Source organism: Procambarus clarkii, unplaced genomic scaffold, assembly GCF_040958095.1.
Source record: "Procambarus clarkii isolate CNS0578487 unplaced genomic scaffold, FALCON_Pclarkii_2.0 HiC_scaffold_106, whole genome shotgun sequence".
NCBI lineage: Eukaryota > Metazoa > Arthropoda > Malacostraca > Decapoda > Cambaridae > Procambarus > Procambarus clarkii.
The window spans coordinates 3607492-3621050 of record NW_027189139.1 but is presented as its reverse complement, the minus strand read 5'-3'; the positions used below and the strand labels follow the sequence as shown (position 1 = coordinate 3621050).

The 13559-nt window shown below is 38.2% G+C and overlaps 1 protein-coding gene across 1 annotated transcript in view; it reads left to right on the top strand.

Annotated features, from left to right (window-relative positions):
- The first annotated feature begins 1898 nt into the window (after nt 1–1898).
- The window catches only part of LOC138360293 (methyltransferase-like protein 27), a 68574-nt gene continuing 56913 nt past the window's right edge, over nt 1899–13559 (top strand). The window contains exons 1-2 of the mRNA XM_069320206.1: nt 1899–2003; nt 7613–7655. Coding sequence (XP_069176307.1) covers nt 1952–2003; nt 7613–7655 — 95 coding nt within the window. The 5' untranslated portion in view covers nt 1899–1951. The remainder of the gene's footprint in view (nt 2004–7612; nt 7656–13559) is intronic.

Below are 13559 nucleotides of genomic sequence, written 5' to 3'. Positions count from 1 at the left end.
GACCTACTAATGACAACTCCTGATCCACTAATTATAAATACTGACAGACTGACAATAGCTACTGACCAAATGACGAGTTATCTTTACACACTACTGCACCTAACCCGCTGATGACAGCTCCTGACCCACTGACACAGCTGCTTCTATATGTGATGTTCATTTGTCCTTGTTCCATCTTTCTTTCATGTATATGATGTTGATCTTTGTCTTTCCTTGTTACTCGCTTCATTAGTGTGGTTGCCAGCCCCTGGTCTTTCAGCAGCTTTATACTCTGTTTGAGGAGAACTTTATTTCCACGCTGTTTCTGTTTTATACAGAATATATCTTCACCCTCTTTTACAAACATATATATAATGGAAGATCCATAGTCGGCTTATATATCACATTCCAGTTTGTGAAATCTGGGTGTGATGAGCCTTAAGAGACAGGTTTCAGTAGATATCAACCTCAAGATCTTGTCAGTGTGAGACTTAAGGAGGGTTTTCATCTCCCATTTGGTAATGTGAAACCTCAGATTCCAAGCACACAGTTGCGTTGTTTTGCACTTGCTTGAGTGGTAACGTAATGCATCATTCTTTCAGTTAATAAATTACACTTCGTAATTTTTTTTTCAGTCTTCCACAACATATCTCATTATCAGAAAGCATTACGGAGGAAAAGATCCATCTAGTGGGGAATAATCATTTGCATAACTCAGAAGTAAGATTTGCACTATGATCCCATTGGGACTCACCTGATAACATCTTAAAACTTTAGTTTTATATCCCACTATATTTATTATATTTGTTAAGATGTTCCTTTTACTAACTGAAGTACCTTCCCTGACTCTCCTGCTGGTTTGTCTACCTTGTGCGCTATTGTCCTCTGGCTACTGTGTCCAAGGGTTTAGACTACACACATATACAGTCTGTCCACTCTGTCTTGTCTGTACAGTCTGTCCACTCTGTGTGTCGTGTCCTGTACAGTCTGTCCACTCTGTGTGTCCGTGTCTGTACAGTCTGTCCCACTCTGTGTGTCGTGTCTGTACAGTCCTGTCCACTCTGTGTGTCTTGTCTGTACAGTCTGTCCACTCTGTGTGTCGTGTCTGTACAGTCTGTCCACTCTGTGTGTCGTGTCTGTACAGTCTGTCCACTCTGTGTCGTGTCTGTACAGTCTGTCCACTCTCTGTGGTCGTGTCCTGTAGAGTCCTGACCACTCTGTCTTGTCTGATCTCTGTCATCTTTACTAGCATATATATATATAAAGTTCAGGTGACAAGATATCCACATAAATGTGTAGTATTGTACTATATAGTATCTTTTCATTATTTGTTCTCCCATCCTCTGAGGTACGGTATTATATATCATCTTGCATGTAAAATATATGAGGGACATGCCTATAGTTTAACCCCCCAGGACTGTCTTCATAACTTTAAATACTGACCCAACATTAGCTGCGTCCAACCATCTCACTGAACTCCAGTGTGTAGGTGTGATGTTAAACCTCAATATTACTCGTATGATAACTGAACATTTGAACATCGAATGAGTATAAACTTAAAGTGAATCCAGAAGGATTAGAAAATACAACAATACAAATAAATACAGAACAGGTAAACGTTTACAAGAATGTCTCCTAGTAAATAATGGGATGTCAGGTGTCATTAATCTATGAACACTAGGAGCAGTTTAACACATCAAAGCAATAGGATTGCTCGTAAATTCCTTTATATGCATTAAAATTACCAATATCTTGTTACAATATTTATACGAATATAATTATAACCTCAGAGGAATATAAATTGAGATATTTCGTGTTTTACCTTTCATACAAGATATTTATGGTCAATTACTTATAGGTATTATAATAATAACTATGACGCATCTCAGAAAGGTGATATTCTTCTCTTGGCCAGGTATTGGTCTGTACGGGTTATAGAGGACACGTGATCGCTGCTGACTACGTGGCTCAGATGGTCCCAGAGGACCGCCGTCAACACGTCCGAGTGATGGACATTGCCGCAGGTACAGTACAATTTGCCTTCAACATAAAGATAAATTACTTAAATGCTAAAATAATTAATCTTAAACAAAATAAAATTAGGGAAAATAAGTTATGGGTCTTAGGTATGGGTGAGACCCAACGTTGTCTCTGTATCCTGAAGACCATGTCCAGGATATGGTCAACTGGATATTGGTTATGGTCTATTATGGTCTGGTTGATAATAGTAATGACGTTATCTTACAAATGAATGAGAATAATCCACATATTTTGATATGGATTCAAAATATAATATAACTTATTTAAAAATATTCTAAGCAAAGCAAAGGAATGCAGTATACCTATGAAATTGAATAGATCGAATACTAATTACCCGAAATGGATAACAAAGAATCTGAAGAATCTTATAGGTAGAAAAAGAGCTTGGTACAAAAGGATTAAAAATGGGGAAGATAGTTTAAAACAAGAATTCGTACAACTGGTTAGAAATGTTAAAATAAATATAAGAAGGGCAAAAATGAACTATGAAGTTCGTATAGCAGGCCAAGCAAAGGTAAATCCTAAAGTTTTTTTAAGTTAAATCGAACAAAGGCTTGGGAAAGGATAGGTTCATTAAAAACCGAGACAGGTCAGATAATAAATAATGACGAAGAGATGAGTAGTATTTTTAATAAATATTTTATCTCTGTATTTACTAAGGAGGAACTTAACTCTATGCCTTCAGCCGAACAAGTCAATGTGGGTGGGAACGAGGACAGGTTGACTAGTTCAACAGCTACCAAGGATGATGTTATTAAACAAATAGTGAAACTCAAACCAAACAAATCCCCAGGGCCGGATGAAGTGTTTGCCAGGGTTCTTTAAGAATGCAAAGAGGAGCTTTCCACTGTCTACCATATTTAATAAATCATTAGAGTCAGACAAAGTGCCAGGGTCATGGAAGGTTGCTAATGTGGTACCAATTTTTAAGAAAGTAGATCACTTGCGTCAAATTATCGGCCAATTAGCCTAACATTTATTGTTGGAAAGTTGCTTAAATCGATAATTGCAAATAACATTCGTCTTCATCTTGAAAAACATAAATTAATAAATGATTCACAACATGGTTTTATAAATAGCCGTTCAAGTTTAACAAATTTGCTATCATTTGTTTCCAGCATAGTTGAGGCAGTTGATAGTGGTAAGGTTTGTGATGTTGTGTACCTTGACTATAGTAAAGTTTTTGATACAGTCCCCCATGAAAGACTGATTAAAAAGATAGAGGCTCATGGTATTGGGGGTGCTATATTAAGATGGATTAAGACATGGTTATACCAAAGGAAACAGAGAGTTAGTATAAATGGGGTTGACTGGGAAAATGTTGTAAGTGGAGTGCCTCAGGGCTGTGTCCTGGGACCTCGGTTATTCATAATATATGTGACTTAGATTCAGATGCAGGCGATGAGTCACTATAACGTGGCTGAAGTATGTTGACCAATCTACACACTAGAAAATGAAGAGACGACGTCGTTTCGGTCCGTCCAGGACCATTCTCAAGTCGATTGTGATGAGGGAATGTTGTTGTTGTTTCAGATTTAGCTACTCATGACGAAGTATAATTGTAGCACGGGCTGTGGTGAACCCGTAATTGAGTTTGGTTATACATGATAACTTTTTTCCTGTGATATTTGGGTCTAAGTTTAAAATGGAGGAGAGGACTTCTCCTTTTTCCCTGCTTATTTATCGCTTCTGTTTTAGTGCAATGGTTTTAATCTTGTTTTATTAACATTATCTTGGTGGCGGATGTAGATGCAAAATGCTCACTAATGAGTCCCATTCCTCAACAGCTTTTCTAATCATTGTAGTCGCGGTGAAATGTGAACCTAATGCAGCTGCTTTCGTCAGATTAATGTTGAGTTTGATACGCGAATTGACCATAGATCCCAATACTCTGAGTGTTGGGATCTATGGTTAATTCAGGCTGAGACTGTACAACCCAGAACCCATGCGCTGTTACAGATGTCAGCGCTTCGGCCACCACAAAGATGGCTGCAGAGGCCCGGAACGATGTGGTGTATGTATCGAGCTCCACAATACCGACATAAGCAAGAATCTGCACAACTGGCCTACCCTGACCAGGGGGCCAACTGGCCTACCCTAACCAGCGGGCAAACTGTCGTATCCTGACTAGTGAGCCAACTGGCCTACCCTGACCAGGGGTCCAACTGGCCTACCCTGACCAGGGAGCCAACTGGCCTACCCTGACCAGGGGGCCAACTGTCCTACCCTGACCAGGGGGCCAACTGACCTACCCTGACCAGGGGTCCAACTGGCCTACCCTGACCAGGGGGCCAACTGGCCTACCCTGACCAGCGGGCCAACTGGCCTACCCTGACCAGTGAGCCAACTGGCCTACCCTGACCAGCGGGCCAACTGTCCTACCCTGACCAGTGAGCCAACTGGCCTACCCTGACCAGAGGGCCAACTGGCCTACCCTGACCAGGGGGCCAACTGGCCTACCCTGACCAGGGGGCCAACTGTCCTACCCTGACCAGTGAGCCAACTGGCCTACCCTGACCAGGGGGCCAACTGGCCTACCCTGACCAGGGGGCCAACTGGCCTACCCTGACCAGTGAGCCAACTGGCCTACCCTGACCAGGGGGCCAACTGGCCTACCCTGACCAGGGGGCCAACTGGCCTACTCTGACCAGTGAGCCAACTGGCCTACCCTGACCAGAGGGCCAACTGGCCTACCCTGACCAGTGAGCCAACTGGCCTACCCTGACCAGGGGTCCAACTGGCCTACCCTGACCAGTGAGCCAACTGGCCTACCCTGACCAGGGGGCCAACTGGCCTACCCTGACCAGGGGGCCAACTGGCCTACCCTGACCAGGAAGCCAACTGGCCTACCCTGACCAGGGGGCCAACTGGCCTACCCTGACCAGGAAGCCAACTGGCCTACCCTGACCAGGAAGCCAACTGGCCTACCCTGACCAGGGGGCCAACTGGCCTAGCCTGACCAGTGAGCCAACTGGCCTACCCTGACCAGCGGCCCAACTGGCCTACCCTGACCAGGGGGCCAACTGGCCTACACTGACCAGTGAGCCAACTGGCCTACCCTGACAATCGGTTCAACTGGCCTACCCTGACCAGGGAGCCAACTGGCCTACTCTGACCAGTGAGCCAACTGGCCTACCCTGACCAGGGGGCCAACTGGCCTAGCCTGACCAGTGAGCCAACTGGCCTACCCTGACCAGGGGGCCAACTGGCCTACCCTGACCAGGGGGCCAACTGGCCTACCCTGACCAGGGGGCCAACTGGCCTACCCTGACCAGGGGGCCAACTGTCCTACCCTGACTAGGGGGCCAACTGGCCTACCCTGACCAGGGGTCCAACTGGCCTACCCTGACCAGTGAGCCAACTGGCCTACCCTGACCAGGGGGCCAACTGGCCTACCCTGACCAGGGGGCCAACTTGCCTACCCTGACCAAGGGGCCAACTGGCCTACCCTGACCAGGGAGCCAACTGGCCTACCCTGACCAGGGGGCCAACTGTCCTACCATGACCAAGGGGCCAACTGACCTACCCTGACCAGTGAGCCAACTGGCCTACCCTGACCAGGGGTCCAACTGGCCTACCCTGACCAGTGAGCCAACTGGCCTACCCTGACCAGCGGGCCAACTGTCCTACCCTAACCAGGGGGCCAACTGGCCTACCCTGACCAAGGGGCCAACTGGCCTACCCTGACCAGGGGGCCAACTGGCCTACCCTGACCAGGGGGCCAACTGGCCTACCCTGACCAGGGGCCAACTGGCCTACCCTGACCAGGGGGCCAACTGGCCTACCCTGACCAGGGAGCCAACTGTCCTACCCTGACCAGGAGACCAACTGGCCTACCCTGACAATCGGTTCAACTGGCCTACCCTGACCAGCGGGCCAACTGGCCTACCATGACAATCGGGTCAACTGGCCTACCCTGACCAGCGGGCCAACTGGCCTATTATTTTAATATTTTATTAATATTTTTACAGCTGATTTTAAAATTTTAAATTTTTAATATTAAATTTTATAATTATTTTAAATTTTCTTGGTTTTCAAGTTACGTTGGTGATCATTTAGACAAAGTTGGGGCATTTGCCAGTTAGATTATGCAAAAAACTTTGGAAAGCGTTTCAGTAAATTTAACAAACAGAGTGATATGCCCTATCGTATATATATGCCTTGCACAGTTTAAGAGTTAAATGGTCCACAAGCCAATATACAACAGAAACATTTACATAAACTCCAGTTTTTTCATTATGAATCTGTCTTTTTTAAATACAATGCATGGCTACATTTGTCATTTCAAATATATATATTTTTTCTGTTATGTATTTGTTATAATCTCTTTGTCGTAACAGTGCAATTTTCCCTATGAATTGCTACATCCAAACAATCTAGCTATGCTGTTAAATTATCTTATTACTGATGTATTTGGTATCTACATTGAAACACTTGATATTACAATGTATTCCTAGGCCTGCTAGAGCGTAGCCTAATCCAATTAAATTTTAATTGACAATATTTCCTTTTTCTTCACTACATATTTCTAAGCTATTATAAATCAATAGTTTTCAACATTTTGATTTCTAAGAATATAAAAATTCCTCTTACAAATTTCGTGTGTGCTCTTAATTTAATATGTGCATTGCTTCTCACTGACATATGCTTCATGCTTCTCACTGATATATGCTTCATGCTTCTCAGTGGCTTATCATGATATAATAAACGGTAGTTGGTTAACACTTATCTTGAAGTAACTCATTTCAGGGTTGGTATAAAAACTATTTTTAGATTAAGAAATATATTATTTGATGGTTATATAAACGTGCACTAGATTTGGTTTAGAAAAGAAATAAAGGAAGCGATATGGGAATTTACCCAATAGTAAATGATAAATATGCAGCTATTAAAAGCGTATCACACATTTGAAAACAATCTTTTTCCTTTCATTTCAAATCATGTGTATTCTCTGTAGACAGAAAAGATTCAAACGTTATTTGCACTTTTATTAGTACTAGTCGTGCATAATGAAATAAACACTATTTATATAATTGGCAAAATTATTAAAACAATACAATAATAAGCCTAGTTATATTATTCTTGTCTCTTACTTCAACATAATATTCTTGTCGCTTACTTCATAACAATATTCTCGCCTCTTACTTCATAATAGTATTCTTGTGTCTTGCTTCATAATAATATTCTTGTCTCTTACTTCATAATAATATTCTCGCCTCTTACTTAATAATATTCTTGTCTCTTACTTCATAATAATATTCTCGCCTCTTACTTAATAATATTCTTGTCTCTTACTTTATAAAAATATTCTTGTCTCTTACTTCATAATACTAATCTAGTCTCTTACTTCATAATAGTATTCTTGTGTCTTGCTTCATAATAATATTCTTGTCTCTTACTTCATAATAATATTCTTGTGTCTTACTTCATAATAATATTCTTGTCTCTTATTTCATAATAATATTCTTGTCTCTTACTTTATAATAATATTCTTGTCTCTTAATTCATAATAATATTCTTGTCTCTTACTTTAATTAATCATTAATAATTTCATTAATGATTAATTTACTAGAGAGTGGAATATATTCCACAGGTACCGGCGGCGTCGGCCTCAAGCTACACAAGAAAGGATTCACGTGAGTATAATGGGAGAATTGTACCAGACAATCCCTTCTGATTAATACATCTGTCGCGGAGTGCATAGTTGGTTTACAATGAAAACGTCCTGGGCTCGATAAGATTGAAGGACAATGCTAGGCTGGTCGTATTTATTTCCAACAACTCACATTCATATATTGTCTAACAAAACCTTCAAAAAATCTAGTGTGTTTGTCTGTGTGACATTACATAGTAACTTGTTCCATAATAATGAATTTAAAGTTCCTGGCCAGTGTTCCCTAATATATGTTTTAAATCGAAATTTATCAAACTGAAATTTATTATTTAGTTGCTTGCATAGTTTATATTTGTAACACCTAGTTTATATCCACTAGTGAACATTTTTCTTACATTTGACAACTCATTCTCATAAAATGATAATACTTATAGTCACTACTTGCTTAAATGTAATAAAATGTACTGTTAGCCCTAAAAAGTTAAAATTTTGTCCGATTAATTTGGAAGACAAAACTAAAACCCAACTTAAACATTCTTAGGCCTAGTATAGCCCCATTAGGTGTCAATATTAGTTCTAGCATAGTGTGTGGCATTGTTTGAACTGGTTAGGTTACGTTAGGTCTTTCGGTCTCATTTGTGATTTAATAGAATGTCGGCTAATTCAGTAATACAAAATATATGCAGACGATGAGTCACAATAACGTTTCTGAAATATGATGACATATGTCGTATATATTGTGACGATAATCTCTTTCAAGAGAGATTGAGCCTGCTCTTCCCTACTTCAAGTTACGTCCAAATATACAAGTATAAGATACTACATTCAAAATACGTCACCAGTAGCACAAAACGTTTTGACCAGGAGGCAAAACGTACCAAGATCCCCCCACTCCATACACCCTCCACACGCCAGCTCGTCATCAAACCAGCTAACTACCCTTCACCAGCTTGCCTGCTTCTGATTGGTGACTCGCCAGCCGCGCACCTGCACACCGCACCTCAGCTCCCTCTACCCGAGTCGACTTCTGAGCCTGACCAGCTATCAACTTCAGAATATTCTTTGTGCTCTTAGCGTTGATATCTCTCTCTGGCATACTAGCTCATTAGCTCGTATACAAAGGGAGGTTTCAGCCATAGCCGATATTCTCAGCACAATTTTATTATATTACCTTTATATTATTGTGTCTCACATTGTCTTTGCCTTTTCTTTATTATTTCGTTGAATTTTTAATTCCCCGAGATTTGTCTTTATTTTCATTTATGTTTAAAGTAAATATATTAAAGTTTCATTGTTCATACTTTGTGTTTTTTTCGTGTTCCTCCCTCTCACTTACCACAGACAACAGGCAAGCCGTCTATATTTTTGTTTTAAGTGTGACCAGACCATGACACCTGCCATTGGAGGACTGCCGAACATCAACACTCCAACACTTTCCCGTCACAATATATATATATATATATATATATATATATATATATATATATATATATATATATATATATATATATATATATACATATATATATATATATATATATATATATATATATATATATATATATATATATATATATATGCGAACAAGCCTGAATGGTCCCCAGGACTATATGCGTCTAAAAACTCACACCCCAGAAGTGATTCGAACCCATACTCCCAAGATTACCATCCGAGTTGCCGGCGGGGAAGTGGTTCAAATAGCTTTTCAGACATATATATATATATATATATATATATATATATATATATATATATATATATATATATATATATATATATTATTAAATATGACCGAAAAAGTAAGATTAATAATTCTAACACGAATTTTCTCAATCTTTCGTACATTTCGTTTCACTGTTGGAGGTAAATCAAAAATCAATTCTCCAAAATTCATTTTTATTTCTAGTCTGACGCGACACGAGCGCGTTTCGTAAAACTTATTACATTTTCAAAGACTTTAGTTCACAAATACACAACTGAATAGAACTTACGCATCTCCGATTTTATATCTACATTTGAGTGAGGTGGAAGGGGTGATGTGGCATTAACACAAGACAGAACAAGATGTGGTATTAATAGGGTATTAATTTCATCAACACAAGACAGAACAAGAGTATTAATAGGGTATTAATTTCATCAACACAAGACAGAACACGAAACAATGGATATTGAATAGAAGTGTTTGTAGAAAGCCTATTGGTCCATATTTCTTGATGCTTCTATATTGGAGCTACCTAACCCAACCTAACCTATAAAGATAGGTTAGGTTAGGTTAGGTAGGGTTGGTTAGGTTCAGTCATATATCTACGTTAAACTTAACTCTAATAAAAAAAATTAACCTCATACATAATGAAATGGGTAGCTTTATCATTTCATGAGAAAAAAATTAGAGAAAATATATTAATTCATGAAAACTTGGCTTATTAGGCAAATCGGGCATTGCATAGTATGCTGAGAAGTGCGTTCTGGCTACTAGGTACGACATATATATATATATATATATATATATATATATATATATATATATATATATATATATATATATATATATATATATATATATATATATATATGTCGTACCTAGTAGCCAGAACGCACTTCTCAGCCTACTATTCAGGGCCCGATTTGCCTAATAAGCCAAGTTTTCATGAATTAATTGTTTTTCGACTACCTAACCTAACCTAACCTAACTTTTTCGGCTACCTAACCTAACCTAACCTATAAAGATAGGTTAGGTTAGGTTAGGTAGGGTTGGTTAGGTTCGGTCATATATCTACGTTAATTTTAACTCCAATAAAAAAAAATTTACCTCATACATAATGAAATGGGTAGCTTTATCATTTCATAAGAAAAAAATTAGAGAAAATATATTAATTCAAAAAAACTTGGCTTATTAGGCAAATTGGGCCTTGTATAGTAGGCTGAGAAGTGCGTTCTGGCTACTAGGTACGACATATATATATATATATATATATATATATATATATATATATATATATATATATATATATATATATATATATATATATATATATATATATATATATATATATATATATATATATATGTCGTACCTAGTAGCCAGAACGCACTTCTCAGCCTACTATGCAAGGCCCGATTTGCCTAATAAGCCAAGTTTTCATGAATTAATTGTTTTTCGACTACCTAACCTACCTAACCTAACCTAACCTAACTTTTTCGGCTACCTAACCTAACCTAACCTATAAAGATAGGTTAGGTTAGGTTAGGTAGGGTTGGTTAGGTTCGGTGATATATCTACGTTCATTTTAACTCCAATAAAAAAAAATTGACCTCATACATAATATAATGGGTAGCTTTATCATTTCATTAGAAAAAAATTAGAGAAAATATATTAATTCAGGAAAACTTGGCTTATTAGGCAAATCGGGCCTTGCATAATAGGCTGAGAAGTGCGTTCTGGCTACTAGGTACGACATATATATATATATATATATATATATATATATATATATATATATATATATATATATATATATATATATATATATATATATATATATATGTATATATATATATTATTAAATATGACCGAAAAAGTAAGATTAATAATTCTAACACGAATTTTCTCAATCTTTCGTACATTATGCTTCACTGTTGGAGGTAAATCAAAAATCACTTCTCCAAAATTCATTTTTATTTCTAGTCTGACGCGACACGGGCGCGTTTCGTAAAACTTATTACATTTTCAAAGACTTCACAAATACACAACTGATTAGAACTTACGTCTCTCTGATATTATATCTACATTTGAGTGAGGTGGGAAGGGTGATGTGGCATTAACACAAGACAGAACAGGAGGGGATATTAATAGGGTATTAAAAGTATCAACACAAGACAGAACAGAAACAGTGGGTATTGAATAGAAGTGTTTGTAGAAAGCCTATTGGTCCATATTTCTTGATGCTTCTATATTGGAGCGGAGTCTTGAGGTGGGTAGAATATAGTTGTGCAATAATTGGCTGTTGATTGCTGGTGTTGACTTCTTGATGTGTAGTGCCTCGCAAACGTCAAGCCGCCTGCTATCGCTGTATCTATCGATGATTTCTGTGTTGTTTACTAGGATTTCTCTGGCGATGGTTTGGTTATGGGAAGAGATTATATGTTCCTTAATGGAGCCCTGTTGCTTATGCATCGTTAAACGCCTAGAAAGAGATGTTGTTGTCTTGCCTATATACTGGGTTTTTTGGAGCTTACAGTCCCCAAGTGGGCATTTGAAGGCATAGACGACGTTAGTCTCTTTTAAAGCGTTCTGTTTTGTGTCTGGAGAGTTTCTCATGAGTAGGCTGGCCGTTTTTCTGGTTTTATAGTAAATCATCAGTTGTATCCTCTGATTTTTGTCTGTAGGGATAACGTTTCTATTAACAATATCTTTCAGGACCCTTTCCTCCGTTTTATGAGCTGTGGAAAAGAAGTTCCTGTAAAATAGTCTAATAGGGGGTATAGGTGTTGTGTTAGTTGTCTTCTCTTCTTGTCTCTCCTCTGAAGAGACAACTAACACAACACCTATACCCCCTATTAGACTATTTTACAGGAACTTCTTTTCCACAGCTCATAAAACGGAGGAAAGGGTCCTGAAAGATATTGTTAATAGAAACGTTATCCCTACAGACAAAAATCAGAGGATACAACTGATGATTTACTATAAAACCAGAAAAACGGCCAGCCTACTCATGAGAAACTCTCCAGACACAAAACAGAACGCTTTAAAAGAGACTAACGTCGTCTATGCCTTCAAATGCCCACTTGGGGACTGTAAGCTCCAAAAAACCCAGTATATAGGCAAGACAACAACATCTCTTTCTAGGCGTTTAACGATGCATAAGCAACAGGGCTCCATTAAGGAACATATAATCTCTTCCCATAACCAAACCATCGCCAGAGAAATCCTAGTAAACAAAACAGAAATCATCGATAGATACAGCGATAGCAGGCGGCTTGACGTTTGCGAGGCATTACACATCAAGAAGTCAACACCAGCAATCAACAGCCAATTATTGCACAACTATATTCTACCCACCTCAAGACTCCGCTCCAATATAGAAGCATCAAGAAATATGGACCAATAGGCTTTCTACAAACACTTCTATTCAATACCCATTGTTTCTGTTCTGTCTTGTGTTGATACTTTTAATACCCTATTAATATCCCCTCCTGTTCTGTCTTGTGTTAATGCCACATCACCCTTCCCACCTCACTCAAATGTAGATATAATATCAGAGAGACGTAAGTTCTAATCAGTTGTGTATTTGTGAAGTCTTTGAAAATGTAATAAGTTTTACGAAACGCGCCCGTGTCGCGTCAGACTAGAAATAAAAATGAATTTTGGAGAAGTGATTTTTGATTTACCTCCAACAGTGAAGCATAATGTACGAAAGATTGAGAAAATTCGTGTTAGAATTATTAATCTTACTTTTTCGGTCATATTTAATAATATATGTCTACAGGAAAGACTGCTACCAAAATATACTAATAGTATATATATATATATATATATATATATATATATATATATATATATATATATATATATATATTATATACATATATATATATATATATATATATTATATATATATATATATATATATATATATATATATATATATATATATATATATATATATATATATATATATATATATATATATATATATATTGGTGTGTGTGTGTGTGTATCAAGAAAATAAACACGTGATTAAAAATGTGACAGTTTCAGACCACGGAGGAAAATTGAAACAGGAATTTCCTTAAGTACTTTTGTAAATTAACTCTTAATTAATTTCGTATATTCAATTTTCCTTCGTGGTCTGACACTATATATATATATGTCGTACCTAGTAGCCAGAACGCACTTCTCAGCCTAATATTCAATTCCCGATTTGCC